The 15,179-nt window shown below is 41.6% G+C and overlaps 1 protein-coding gene across 1 annotated transcript in view; it reads right to left on the bottom strand.

The window, feature by feature from the left end:
• Positions 1–15,179, bottom strand: part of PTCHD1 (patched domain containing 1) — a 389,276-nt gene that overhangs the window by 184,437 nt on the left and 189,660 nt on the right. Inside the window, exon 2 of the mRNA XM_073616506.1 lies at positions 582–1,242. Within this exon, the coding sequence (XP_073472607.1) occupies positions 582–1,242 (661 nt within the window). The remainder of the gene's footprint in view (positions 1–581; positions 1,243–15,179) is intronic.

Raw genomic sequence — 15,179 nt, 5'->3', positions numbered from 1 at the left:
AACAGTGCTCCGTGAGATGTTTAAATCTTTTTTTTTATAACCTAACCCTGCTTTAAACTTCTCCACAACTTTATCCCTGACCTGTCTGGTGTGTTACTTGGCCTTCATGATGCTGTTTTATCACTAAGGTTCTCCAACAACCTCTGAGGGCTTCACAGAACAGCTGTATTTATACTGAGATTAAATTACACAGAGTTGGAATCTATTTACTAATTAGGTGACCTTGGAAGGCAATTGGTTTCACTAGATTTTAGTTAGGGGTATCAGAGTAAAGGGGGCTGAATACAAATGCATGCCACACTTTTCAGATATTTGTAAAAAAATTTGAAAACCATTTATCATTTTCCTTCCACTTCACAATTATTTGCCGCTTTGTGTTGATCTATCACATAAAATCCCAATAAAATACATTTACGTTTTTGGTTGTAACGTGACAAAATGTGGAAAATTTCTAGGGGTATGAATACTTTTCAAGGCACTGTAATGCCTTGGGTAGAACAGGGTAGAAGCAGGATGGTGCACTTATCCTTTAGGATTACATCCATTTATTAACAGAATGCAAAAGTTAAAAAGCTCATTACCTAGCATGATAAATGGAATACCCAGGAAAGTGGAATTGTATTTTCCTCCAGTGAGATTGATGATTCCAGCAGCGGTGAGTGTAGATAAAGAGATGGTCACCAGCCCAAGCAGACCAAGCCATGGCTTACTTCGGACACAGTCTTGCATGGAGCAGCACAAGATAGCCAGTGAGACGACTAACATAAGACTTGTAATCAGGTAACGTTCTGCAACCCTGCTGGTTTTCTGAAAATCTTCTCCTAGAGATGAAGACGTGAAAGGGTACATTTTGACCTCACTGTTTAATTTCTGAAAGCTTTCTACAGTTTCACAGAAAATGGATTCCCACTTTTCAGCCACTAGTTCATTGAGGGAGTTGATTGCCTGCAGATAGTATGTGAGCTGAATTGCTTCAGCAGACTTAACCCGATCTTTGCTGTGCACGGTGACACCTCCCAATTGGTGCCCATTGTACACTTCTCTGCCATCCTTTAACTGTGTGATGGGATATGTGATGATAAAGTTTGTTCGATTAAGGGACCGAGCTGCCTTAAGTTCCTCCAAAATATGTACTATATCATCCACTATGCAAGTCTTCTCATTGCTCAACATGCAAATGTGAGCAAATGTATAATTAAACCCTGGACGGTGAACTTGAATTCTTTTCACTGCAGAGTGCAACTACAAAGAAGAAAAACAAACCAGATAAAATAAATTAATATGCAACACACTAGATAAAATAGTCATCATTTTTCTTTGCTTTGATATTTTTAAAATCATGTTCAGTATAGCAAATACTGTAAGCTAAATAATGTTTTTGAATTATTATTCATTACAAACTACATATATTTTAGCATAAAGAATATTTATTTATCACATGCAGCATTAGAAGCATTAAAAAGGTAATTTATTATTGTTTTCAAGTATATTTGACAATGTGTAAAGGTTCAGACCACCCAAAATTGATAAATAATCTAATACAGAATATATTAAAAATCAGGATTGTGGGACCCTTTGTAATGGCCATAGTACATTTGTAGACCTGGGAACTCAAGTGCAGGGAATTCCACTTAAGTCCCTCTATCTAATATGTATTGTTAGTAAAGCACACACGCCTATAATATAATATAATAATAATAGATGCATCTGCCCCTTGATTAACAATTTTTAAAAAGAAAGAAAAAAACTACAGAATAAAGAGGAACTCACATAATTTTTAATTAAAACATCTTTGCCATTCTGAAGCTTCCCTCCAACCACTGTGCATATTATTTTATATATTATGTAATTCTGTACTTGCCAAATATGCTGCAGAAATCTCTACTAAGTCTGGCTGCAACCGTTTTAACTGTGGGCTGCTGAAGCTGCCTGATCACTTTCTGGATTTACACAGAGGCACACCTCCAGCTCTGCAGCTCTCATTGGCCCTCTTATGACTCACACCCCCCCTCCCTTCCTGGCAAACTCTCAGTGAGTGAGTGAGAGAAAGCTGTGCATGATGTCATAAGCCTAGCCTTTTTACCAGACAAGAAACAGGAAGATGGCTGTATAAGGTATTTACTGACAGAAAAAAAATGTTTTACTATCCAAATTTAAAACAAGAGCAGAAGATTTCACATAGATGTAAAGTTGAAAAAAATGAAAGAAGTTCCGCTTTAATAAATTGGATACAGAAATAAATACATCCTATTTTTTTAATACATTTTCAAATTATTCAATAATACAACTGTATTTACTTGGCACTACTATGTAGCAATTCATCCTCAAATTTCTCTGTACAGTACTATGTACAAATAGAAGTACTTAAGTAGTTAAAAATGTTCTTTCAACAGCTGAACACACCCTGCTTCCCCTCCTTGCAGTGACTCAGCAACCTTCTTATCTTACATGCTAGTCTCCATATCGAAAATGAAGAGGTTACTAAAGTTACGGAAATTCTCGTACAACGGAATAAAAATTCGGAACTGATGTAATGTATTGTATAGTATTCATATTGTATTTTTGGACAATAACTGTACTGATTAAACTAAAATCATACGATCTGGTATCGTACGGAAAAAATATCTGTGCTTGTCCATGCATAATTTTGCATGGACTGTTGTGATCAGCTCTGGAAGCCACGTACCAATGATCAGATTATCATTCAATCGCTTCGAAAGTGGTATTTTTGTACGATTTTTAGATTGTGTGTAGGGCCTTAAGCCACCTGAGAGAACTACTTTAGAGCTCCTGTTCTGAACTTTCAGCATAAGTAGCTCTAGTACCTGCAGCTGGCTACAGAGATCGGTATGCTTGATATTGATTTGAGAATTATTCAACCTTTGGCAAAGACCACTATTTTGTCAATACTTGATTTGAAGCTAATAGTTTAAATGCCAAACTGAAAAATAACATCTCTTCAAAAAAACATAACGTACTTTTTTGTAATATATTCTCTGTTTTTGCCATGTGTTTCTCATGTACTCATCATGTACTTAAGGTCTATTAATGGATGAAGTTCCTAATGAATTTCCCAATGACGTTGGCCCTCTGTATTTATTACTGGCAGTTTATAAAAGACTATTCCACAACACTCTATTACCTCTGTTACCATGTTACCATCGTATGAATAATGATGCCAATGCCAAATGCTCTTCCAAAGCTAAAGAAAAAATATTTTCTACAATTAATTTTTTTAATTATTTTTTACAATATATATATATATATATATATATATATATATATACATTTTTTTTTTTACAATGCTTTCTTTTTTTTTTGGGGGGGGGGGGGGTGGATGGTGTAAGCGTTTTTTTTTTTTTCCACAAAAAAGTTTTATTGAAAGAGAGCACAATTACATGTACAAACAGTTAAACAGGTTTTGAAAGATGCATCCATGATATTGTTATACGTTAGTAATACAGAAAATGTTATTACAGTCTGGATCATGGGAAATGAAGTTATATGGTAGGATAAGTGAAGTGCATCCAAAAGAAAATAGACACTATATAAGGAGGGAAAAGAAGATCCATCTGAACAATCTACTACAAGACATTATGCTGAATACAAGTATTGTTATGATTAAAAATCCTCCATGTGGGCCACTATCACCAGGTCCAGTCACGAAGTAAAGAGGAGTATTAGACTTGTATGAAACTATATAAGAGTGACATGTTTCTGTTGGGTTATTAATACGAATTACACTGATTGTCTGATATTGTAGGGAGGGTATGGATAGGTATGAATAAATGGGAGAGGGATCTTAGATGGAGTGGGGATATTAGAGGGATACAGAAGAGGGGGGGGTGAGTATAAAAAGAAACACCTGGAAAAGAGGGGTGAGAGAAGAGGAAAGAAAAGGGAGGTAGGGGGCGCTGGTGTAGAGAGGGTAGAGGACCGCTCCTCCCCTCAGGCCAATCATCCTCAATCAGAAAGAGTGACCGGATAGTTCCCTTGTCACTCAGGGGGGAGAAATATAATGTCGGGAAGTAAGACTTGTAACAATCAGTACTTTTAAAATGTGTCCAACATGCCCAGACAGTGGTAAATTTTTGTATGCGATCTTGTGAGATATAGATCAATTCTTCCATCTCCTCTATCTTAGCAATATTCGTCAGCCATTCCCTGATAGTCGGGGGGTTGGTTGAGCGCCAGTGTACAGGTATGCATAATCTGGCCGCGTTTACCATGTGCATGGCCAGTGATTTATGGTAGGATCGTTTAGGTAAGGTTGTATGATGGAGGAGATATTGCGCTGGATTAAAATCCAGAGTGTAGGTAGTGACCCGTTGTATTATGTCATGGACCTCTTTCCAGAATGATTGAAGCACTAGGCACTCCCACCAGATGTGGATCATGGAACCTTCCTCTTTATTACACCTCCAGCAGGTGTTTGGAATTGAGGGAGAGAATTTGTGTAGGCGAGTCGGTGTTCTGTAGCATTTTGTGAGTATTTTATAGCCATTTTCTTGTATAGCTATGTTTAGTGAACCTTTGTGTGCATGTACATGAATGGTTTCCCAGTCATCATCAGTGAGGGCTATGCGTAGATCTTTACCCCAGGATAATCGTAGGGTTTCTGTCTGTGAGGAATTAGGTTTTTCTTGAAGAAGGGAGTAAATGATAGATATTAGGTGTCTTTGTGCTGTGTTCTGAGAGCATAAAGTTTCAAATGGTGTAAGTTGTCTTGACCATAGGTCATTGGAGTCTGAGTAGGTGAAAAAGTGTCTCAACTGTCTATATGACCAAAAAGGAAAATCCTTTGTGTGGGATGTGGATCTTAGGTTTTCATAGGATCGTAACCGGCCTTCGTGGAAAAAGTGGCGTGTTTGGATATCGTCGTGTGGCCATTCTTGTTTTAAAAATGCATCTGACTCCCCTGGGGGGAAATCTGGGTTCCCCCTCAGGGAAGTCAAAGGCCCTGGTTGTGAGGATATATGAAAGGAGGTTACAGCCAAAGTAAAAGCAAGTAATGACGGGTAGATAAGTGGATGCATCTTAATGAGTTGGGGCCAGTGTTTTGGTGGGAGCCAGGGAAGGTTGTGTAATGGCTTATGTATAAAGGAGCTTTCTAATACGACCCAGGGCTTCCCTATTTTATTGGTTCTCCAGTCTACTACTCTAGTTAGATGGCAGGCCAGATAGTACTTATGAAGGTCTGGGAGAGCAATCCCACCCTTGGTCTTGTCACATGTCAATCGTGTATATTTAATTTGTGGGGGACCGCTCTTCCAGATGAAGTTTTTTTATATGATAGAAAAAAGGAAGGGGGCAAGTGGATTGGGATGGTCTGCATTAGGTAAAGAAGGCGGGGAAGGATAATCATTTTTATCAGGGCCGAGCGCCCAAATCATGAGACATTGAGGGTGGCCCAGTTTTTTAAATCTGTCTGAATTTTTGATAAGGTGTATAAGAAGTTATAGTCATAAAGGTCTGTGAGTCGCCTAGTAATTCCAATGCCTAGATAAGTAATGGCGTCTCCCCTCCATTGAAAAGGAAAGGAATCTTGGCAGTGGGTGGCATCTTGTGAGGAAAGGGAGATATTCAGGGCATGGGATTTGGGGTAATTGATTTTAAGATTTGATAACACACCAAAATGGTTAATGTCCTTCAACAAGTTGGGCAAGGATATACGAGGTGATTGGAGTGTCAGTAGAATATCATCTGCGAAAGCAGTTACCTTAAATTCTCTCTGATTAATAGTTATTCCTTGAATATCTGTATTAGCGCGTAGTCTATTTAGAAGGGGTTCTAGGGTCAAGACAAAGATTAGGGGGGACAATGGGCATCCTTGGCGGGTTCCGTTACTAATTGGGAAGGCGTTTGACAGAAGGCCGTTTGCTTTAACCCTTGCTGAGGGATTATCATATAGGGCGTTGATGAGTGCACACATGCGTGGAAGTAGGCCAATGCCCTGTAATACTTCTCCTATATAGTCCCAGGCCACCCTGTCAAATGCCTTTTCGGCGTCTAGTGACAACAGGAATCCCTTAGTGTCCGAGGAAGTGAGCCAATGGTGAATGTTCAAGGTGCGTATGGTATTATCCCTGGCCTCCCTACCCGGGATAAAGCCCACTTGGTCAGCTGAAACAAGGCCAGGGATTAGGGGTAATAGTCTGTTTGCTATCATCTTTGCATATAATTTAATATCTACATTAAGTAGTGAGATGGGTCTATAGTTGGACACTTGGGAAGGATCTTTGTCTGCTTTCGGAATGACTGCTATATGAGGCTCTAGCATGTTGCCCAATGGGGTTAGTGGGTTCGATAGGGAGTTAAAGGCCCACTTTCATTTATTTTATAACTAGACTCAGCTCCTCAGTGGTCAATGGGCATTCTAAGGCTTCAACTTGTTGTGAAGTGATTGCTTTAGGGTAGTATTGAGCTAGGAAGTCTTGTATTTGGGATTGGCGGTCTGAAGTATTAGGTAAACCTGTGTTGTGGCATGGCAGATTGTAAAGTTTAGAGTAGAATTTTTTGAAGTGGGCAGCTATGTCTTAATTTTAAGAGAGAAGTATGCCTTTATCAGTGCGCAAATGGTGAATTATAGATGAAGTTTTGGCTGCCTGTATCGTGCGAGCACGCAATCTCCCACTCTTGTTACCGTGTTCATAGAACACTTTCTGTCTGAGAACGTATTGTCGTCTTGTACGTTTTCCTAATTCCTCCATTAGGGTGGATCGTGCATGTAGGAGGTCCTGTAGTGTGGATTGAGAGGTAGATTGCTTGTGTCGTTTCAAGTCTATTGATGGTTTTGATGAGTGAAGCAATCTGGGCCTGATGTCTTTTTTTTTCGTTCGTTGCTAGGGCTATGAGTTTCCCCCTAATGACGCACTTTTCCCAAAGTGTGATAGGAATTATGGCTGGGGAAGAATTTTCTTGAAAGTATAGTTTAAGTAGGGTGTTTATTTGTCTTAATACGTCAGGATCTTTAAGGAGGGAAGGGTTCAACCTCCACGTCTTAGTTCTGTTGTTGTATTCTGGAAAAGTTAAAGTTATCGTGATGGGGTGGTGGTCTGATAAAAACATAGGTTCTATTGTGGCATGTGAGAGAAATGATAGGTCTGTCTGGGATAGAAATATATAATCAATTCTCAAGTACTTTTGATGCAGGGAGGAAAAGAATGTGTAGTCTTTGTCCGTCAGGAATATGGTACGTCATGTGTCGTGGAGAGTCAAACTTTGTAGTTGGAGTTTAATTTGCCGTAGTGCACGATAGGGGAGTGCAGAGGTCCCTGTAGAGGAGTCCAATGTCGGATTTAGAGGGACATTAAAGTCTCCACCAAGTATTACTATACCCCTTGAAAGGTAGAAAGAAGATCACAAATTTGCCTAAAGAAGGTTACTTGGTGTTCGTTCGGGCAGTACACATTTGCTATCGCGATTGGTTTAGATGCGTATGTGCCTTTAACAAAAATGTATCTGCCTTCGTGATCAACCAGGGAGTCTGTTAGTTGAAAGTCAGCGTGTTTTGAGATAAGTATGGAGACTCCTTTTGTTTTAGAGGTTGGGTTCGTAGAGTGGAGGGTATGCTTATAAATGTGATTTGTTAATTTGGGGGTATGCTTTGTGCAAAAATGTGTTTCCTGTAGTAAGAGGAAGTGGGCTTTGTGTTTAGTTAATGCTGAGAGGACTTGCGACCTCTTTTCTGGGATATTTAGGCCTTTTACATTAAGTGACAGGCATTTTAGTGAGAGTTGTTGAGTAGTGGTTGCTTCTTTCGGCATTGTATTTCTAGGGTTGCGGGGAATATTACGAGTATTTAGTTAGTTTTATGTCCCTTATGTGTTTTACAGGATGATTTCGTGGGTATGTGGAGACTGGGGAAAAGGAGAGAGGAGCGGCCCCTACCTGCAAGAGGGATTCGATATAGAAAAGATGTGAAAAGGGAAAGAGAAGTTAGATAAAATAAAGAGGGTGTAAGACAAGGGGGGTGGGAAGATTTAAAAGGGGGGGAGGGAAGGGAGGGGGGTAGATAAGATTAGCTTAGTGGGAATTGGGGAGAGTACCTCAGCAATTCAGCTGGGTACGTATGTAAATCGTTACCGGAGGTGGTCGTAGGCTTGGATTAGTAGCTCTAGTCCGTATGGACAGCTGTTTGGGGTTTGCAAACTGGGGTGGGAATGAGTGCTGTAGCACTGCGGAGGACGAACTAAGATATATATTAGCATTTAAGGGTGCGAAGAGGTGTGTCAAAAACTGCATTTTGGGAAATCTAAATGTGTGTTGTGTGGGGTCATATTAATGCTATTTCGGTCACGTGCATTGACAAATTGCGACGAATCATACACCGTTTCTAATGTTAACGACATTACACTAGAACACCTTTTGGCGAGATATGACCATGAGTATTGAAATATTTAACAAGTAACGGTTAAAAGATTAAAAGAGGACTTAAACAACAACCTATTTCAGTCGAATATCATTGAGCACGTTGTTATTAATAAAGACAATGAAATTTTAGAAGCATATCTATCTATATCTTACTTCATCTCACTTTCCTGCCTCTTCACACTCAAGTCAGGTTGGCTAGCATGGGAGTCTGGACCATCATTCATGGCTCAATAAGTAAGTATGAATGTTAAAGCACTGGAGGATTGGTTAGTGTTGGAAAGTTTTTTACTGCTGATGAGGTGTAGTGTTTCTGTTTCCTCATCCTTTTTGTGGGTAAAGTGGCGTTGTAGGAAGCTTGTTGATGGCTCATAGGCTATTAGCGATGTGTGAGAAATTGTTAGAGGGTAAAGGTATCTGCAAATTTAGATGGTACGTACAGAAAAGGGGCCCCCAGGGCTCCCCTTCTATATGGGAGGGGAGCATGGGAGCACAACAGACCAACCTCCAATGGTGGTTTTAATGTGTAATTACCAGATTGACTTATAGCTAGACTTTGAACAATCCAGACTCCCATAGTATTACCCGTAAAAACAAAAAAACAAAAAACAAGCAAATAACAGCTAAAGTGGTTCAGGAAAGACAAGTGTTTTAGCATTATGCTCTTGGTAAGAGAGATCGTCTTGTTCAGGTAGGTATGATTCTTTCACAAATAAGTGTGTGAATGGCAACAGTGCCTAATGCGGGAGTGGGTGAGATAACAGACCATCTATCTTATGTTAGATCTTTACTCACAAAATCCCTGTGGGGTGTTGAAGTTTCTACAAGATGCCAGAGCATAAGACTCATATCTGGAAATAAAGTCTCCAGTAGGGATTCTTGTAAAGTGTACGATCTTTCGAGGTCTGTTGTTTCTCCGCCAACTAAAAAAGGGGGAAAAAAAAGGAGAAAAAGAAAACAGAAAATCCGGGGGAGAGGGAGATGCGATAAGCTAGGAGGGAGTAAAAGTTAGTGTTTGCTGCGTGAAGGCATTATGAGAAGTTCCAGGGTTAAGTTATGCCATGGTAATTCCAACGAGGAGTGTCTGCCGGTCCTGGGCTGCGAGCAGGTAAGTCTCGGTGAGAAGGGCATTCTCCGGGTGATGTGGGGTCCAATCTGCGACGTCTGGATCGTTGTCGTTGAGCTTTGGGAGAGGAGTTGTGTGAGACTGGTTTCCATGGTTCCGTAGGAAAGTAGAAAGAGTACCACTCAGGAAGGTCCATCAGGGGTATGTCCAATTGTTCGCAGAAAGTGAGTAAATCTTCCGGGGTTCGAAGAAGAGCTGTGCGACCCCTGGTGGATGCTGAGAGACAGAACGGAAACTTTCATCTATATTGGATGTTATGTGTACGCAAGACTTCCAGCAGGGGGCGTAGGGTGCGTCTGTTCTGTAATGTAATTTGGGATAAGTCCTGAAACAGTTTCACCTCTGTGCCATTAAACAATATGCGGCCTCTGTCTCTTGCTTTCTTGAGAATCTCCTCTTTAAGGGGAAAGTTGACAATGCAACACACAATGTCCCTGGGTGGTTCAGAATCGCGGGGAGGGGGCCGTAATGCACGGTGCAGGCGTTCCATTTCTATGGGGGAGTCTGCTGGTCGGCCCAGTAAGTCATTAAAGATAGGGCATACTGTGTGCTGCAGTGCGGCCTGGTCAACTCCCTCCGGGACCCCCCTCACCCTCACGTTGTGCCTGTGGCCCCTGTTGTCTAGGTCCTCTACTTGACTATGGAGCTCAAACAAATGTGGCAGATGCATATCGTATGTTTTCTGTACTTGCTTAATTACTGTAGCTTGTGTTTGCACGTTTTCCTCTACATCCGAGATTCGGTGGTTCATCGAGTGAATGTCTGCCTTTAGATCTGAGATCGCCGACATCATGGTGTGTTTGATGTCCAGGGCGACTCTCTGAAGGTCTCTTTGGAGGTCAAGGAGGCTTGGGAGAGGAGCGCCGGCTCCGTCGTCGTCCATGAGCGGTTCCGCGCTGCTCCTAATTGAGTCCGGGGATGAGGCCTGCGGGGTCTGTGAGGCCTGCGATGCCTCAAGTTGCGCAGCATGTCGGGTCTGGAAGATCTCCGGGATATTACCGCTGATCTGCGTACCGGGCTCCTTTTGTGTGCGGAGTGTCGAGGTGCTCCTGTTAGGCTTTCCCATCATGGGTATGTACCTCTATTGACCCAAATTAGGTGTTTGTCATCCTCTTTGTGCAGGAGCTATCTGTTCAGGCAGCCGTCTCGATTCCCGTCCAGGCCACGCCCCCGTAAGTGTTTTTTTTATTTGACCTTTTTTTTTTTTTTTTTTTTTTTTTACAATTTTACCTTTTAAATATTTATTACAATTTTTTAATTATTATTATTCATTTTATCAGCCCTGTTGGGGGGGGCTTTGGTGAGATATCAGGGGTATAAACAGACCACTGACATCTCCCCTTTCCCCAGTCCCTTTCTCTGCAGCTTCAGCTGCACTGAAAATAAATGGACAGGAGACAGAGGCCCTTGTTCATTCATAAACTGAGACATCCTAAACACATTTTACGATGCTCAGTTATGAATGGACAGAGTCAATGATCACTGACTTTTAGAAAGGAAGGAGCTGATAAATGACAGATTTACCGACTCCATCCTCCACTCTCCATTGTGACAGATCCGGGACAGGAGGGGACAGGAGGGGGCCGGAGGAGGACAGAGGGGGACAGGGGGGGACCAGAGGAGCACGGAGGACACAGAGGGGATCAAAGGATCACAGAGGACATGTACTGGGACTGGAGGAGTATGGGGGACATGGAGGGGGACCGGAGGAGTACCGAGGACACGAAGGAGGGCCGGAGGAGCACAGAGGACACGGGGGGGCCAGGGGAGTACCGAGGACATGGAGGGGAAGCGGAGGAGCATGGAGGACACAGAGGTGGACCGGAGGAGCATGGAGGAGGACTGGAGGAGAACCAGAGGAGCACAGAGAGGGGGACCGGAGGAGCACACATAAGGGGGACATAGAGGAAGACACAGGGGACAGTCAGGGATGATCAGTGCAGTGGTGGGGGGAGTTACAAGCACCAATCCTGTATAGATTTTAATAAAGCAGATGAAAGCCGCGGGAGGGTGAGGAGAAGCGGCTGTCAGCTGCTTTACTGAAATATACACAGTGCTTGTAACTCCCCCCACCGCAGCACCTTTTCCCCCGACTGCCCTGTATCAGGTCAAGCATCAGAACATTTGCACGAGTACAAATACTCGTGCAAATGCTCGGTATCGGTATCGGTGCAACCCTAGTTTATACATAAATACAATAGAAATACTTTCCATGATGAATACCTTTTTATTTATTTTTTTCACAAACCTTATGAACTAGCCAAAGAGTTTTTTTGCAATTAGTCTGCAAATTTCTGCATGGTTAGTAATCTTATCTCTGTAGGTTATCTCCCCAATAAGTTCATTTTTGTGGTTATCTACTCCATCAGAGACTGGGAACTACTTGTCAATCTGGCTCTTGAGCAGTGGTGCAACATACTATAGGAAGCCAGTCATTCAGTTACCCTTTTCACCTTCAGTATCTGCTGAATCCCTGCCTGACTTACTGCGTTCTTCTCTTTTCATAGTTTATTCATACCATACGTATCGTCCAGCAGAGAAAAAAATATCAAGAAACTTCCCCCCGAACATCTGAACCTGAAATCTCCAAATCTGGGCCTAGCGATGTCCTATTGTTGTTGGTCACACCCTTTCAACAAGTGTTCTTAAGATTTTGCATGGGGCCTAGCTCTAATGTGGACAAATATCAGAAGTCTACTTTTGACCTCATCACTCAAGTTTATTTGTGGTCTACTGATAAAGAAGATATCAAATAATTTGTTGTGGCTTGTATGTCTGCAAATCAGAATCCAAAGGGAAATTCTCTGCAGTCAGTTCCTACTGTTGTTCCTACTGTTAACCACTAGATGAGGACACTGGATGTGCTACACATGTGCAAAAAACCCTGATCGTAGCACACAGGACATGGTGTAGAACATACAATCCTTCTGCCTCTGTATAACATCTCCCCCTCCCAACTGCTGGGCATTCTCTGAAAATAAAGCTGAAAGTTGCTCTGTATATACAGAAGCTCTAGCAGCTGCAGCTGTTGATAAACAGAACCATCAGACTCAATATTTATCAACACAGTTCATATGTGAAATACAGAGATACAAAGTAACATTATTACTTTTGTTCAGCTGCAGATGAACAGAATGAACGTAGATCTGCAGATGCTGTCAGTTAAAGCAACCTCACACAAAAGAAATACAATTTGTTTATTTAAAAGAAGAACTGAATGCAAAAGTTTTTTAGATAGAGAAAGGAAGGGTTGTAAGTTGTAAGTTTTATTTTTGCCATATATGTCCCACTGGGGAGATATCCCTTCACTTCCTGTCACATAGCCAAAACAGGATGTGGAAATCCAAAGTTAAGGAATCCCTTGTTGTCATTAGGGCCAGCAGAACTAGTACCCCCCATTGGAAGATTAACACTCTATTACTATTTTGGAGACAACCCAAAATTTGTGTTTTTCTTTAACTTTAACTTTCAGTCACAATGGTAAACATGTCAAATTGAGAGGGTGAATTTCCCTAATGGGAGCACAGGCAGCAAAAAAAAAAAAAACACATACTTGTTCTAATCCCTTTCCTCCAAACTTAAAAAAAAGTTTTGCCTTTAGTTATACTTTAACCTCTTTTTAACCCTACACTTTACACCCTTTACACTAATCAGTCCTAATTCTCCTTCTTTCCCTTCTCCCTTCAATTATTATTTTCCTGATTTTTAATATTTATTTTATTAAGCATTAAGCGTCACATTTTAAAAAACTGCAAATCAAAAAAAAAAATAACAACACTTTATTCCATTTGTAAATAGCTTTATTAAAGTTTATTTTTGCAATACAATATCACGAAAATAAAGCTGTTTGTCCTTAAAAAACAATATATTTATAAATTTGTTATCTTAAAGGCGAGGTCCACCCACCGCTGCGAAAATTAAAAGCCAGCAGCTACACATACTGCACTTACCTGTCCTGGAGTTCAGCGATGTCGGCACCGCAGCTGATGTTTCCATCAGCTGTCAGGTGCTGCCGCTGCCATAGCCAGTTAGGGAACCCAGTAGTGAAGCATTATGGCTTCATGCTGAGTCCCTACTGCGCATGCGCGAGGCACCTGCTGCGCTCTTCTACTGGCCCAGTGGCGGGGGAAGGAGGAGGGAGCCGAGCGGTGACGGCCGAGAATCCCGGAAGTGGGGACAGGATACCTGTGAAAGACAGGTATCCCGCTCCCCCATGATACCTGTCAAAGACAGGTATCCTGCTCCCCCCTCCCCCCAAAAGGTGCCAAATGTTGCACTAGAGGGGGAAGGAGACAAATGAGTGGAGGTTCCAGTTTTGGGTGGAACTCTGCTTTAAGTAATGACAAAATTATAGCTGAACAAACAGGTCCATAGAAAAATGTAAAAACTGCTCTAGTTTGTAGCGGTTGTACATGTGTGAGGGGGGAAGTGGTTAAGTAGTTTTCACACTGTATTCTCAGAGGCTTGACCACCCAATGCAAACAATATAATTTCTATATGAGGTGAAGTAGAACGGTATCAAGTAATAAGAGCCCAACTATATAAATTTGTTTCTAGGATTGAAATTATGTTGCATGCATATATGAGAAAACAAACTACCACATCAAGTTTTTATAAGGCACAGTCCTACTCTAATTTATAGAGAAACCCACCCTTAGAGTCCTCCTCAGTGGTACGTTCTGATTCCCTTTTTACTTGGTTACCAGAGGCCTTTGTTCCCTAAGGTCTAGGGATGAGCCGAACACCCCCTGTTTGGTTCGCACCAGAACTTGCGAACAGGCAAAAAATTTGTGCGAACATGCGAACACCGCTAAAGTCTATGGGAAAAATCAAAAGTGCTCATTTTAAAGGCTTATATGCATGTTATTGCCATAAAAAGTGTTTGGAGACCTGGGTCCTGCCCCAGGGGACATGTATCAATGCAAAAAAAAATTAAAAACTGTAATTTTTTGGGGAGCAGTGATTTTAATAATGCTTAAAGTGAAACAATAAAAATGAAATATTCCTTTAAATATCATCCCTGGGGGGTCTTCTTAGTCTGCCTGTAAAGTAGCGCATATCTCCCATGTTTATAACAGTACCACAGCAAAATTACATTTCTAAAGGAAAAATTTTCTTTCAAAACTGCTCGCGGCTGTAATGTATTGTCGGCTCCCGGCAATATAGATAAAAATCATTGAAAAAAAGGCATGGGTCCCCCCCCAGTCCATTACCAGGCCCTTTGGGTCTGGTATGAATATTAAGGGAAACTCCGCTCCAAAAATACCACAAAAAAAAATGGCATGGATGTCCCCCCCAAAATCCACACCAGGCCCTTCAGGTCTGGTATGGATATTAAGGGGAACCCCGCACCAAATTTAAAAAAATGGTGTGGGGATCCCCCAGGCACTATATACTCTGAACAGCCGTATATATACTATACGTCCTGCCCTACATACTCTGCAGAAAAAAACAGGCTCTAGGTGTTGGTGGTGCAAGAACACTGTAACCCCTCACAGTTACTCTTGCGCAGGAACAGGCCCTGCTGTGAAATATTATATAAAAAATTGTAATTAGATGCCCCTGTTAACCATTTGCCACCCGCCGTATAGCAAAATGACGGCGGCAAAGTGGTTGTGTTATCCTGACCGGATGTCATATGATGTGATCAGGATAACAGAGCCAGCGCATGGGGGTGTGCAGC

This window comes from Aquarana catesbeiana, linkage group LG02 (assembly GCF_042186555.1).
Source record: "Aquarana catesbeiana isolate 2022-GZ linkage group LG02, ASM4218655v1, whole genome shotgun sequence".
NCBI lineage: Eukaryota > Metazoa > Chordata > Amphibia > Anura > Ranidae > Aquarana > Aquarana catesbeiana.
The sequence above is the reverse complement of the archived record's forward strand: the minus strand, read 5'-3'. Positions and strand labels throughout refer to the sequence as shown.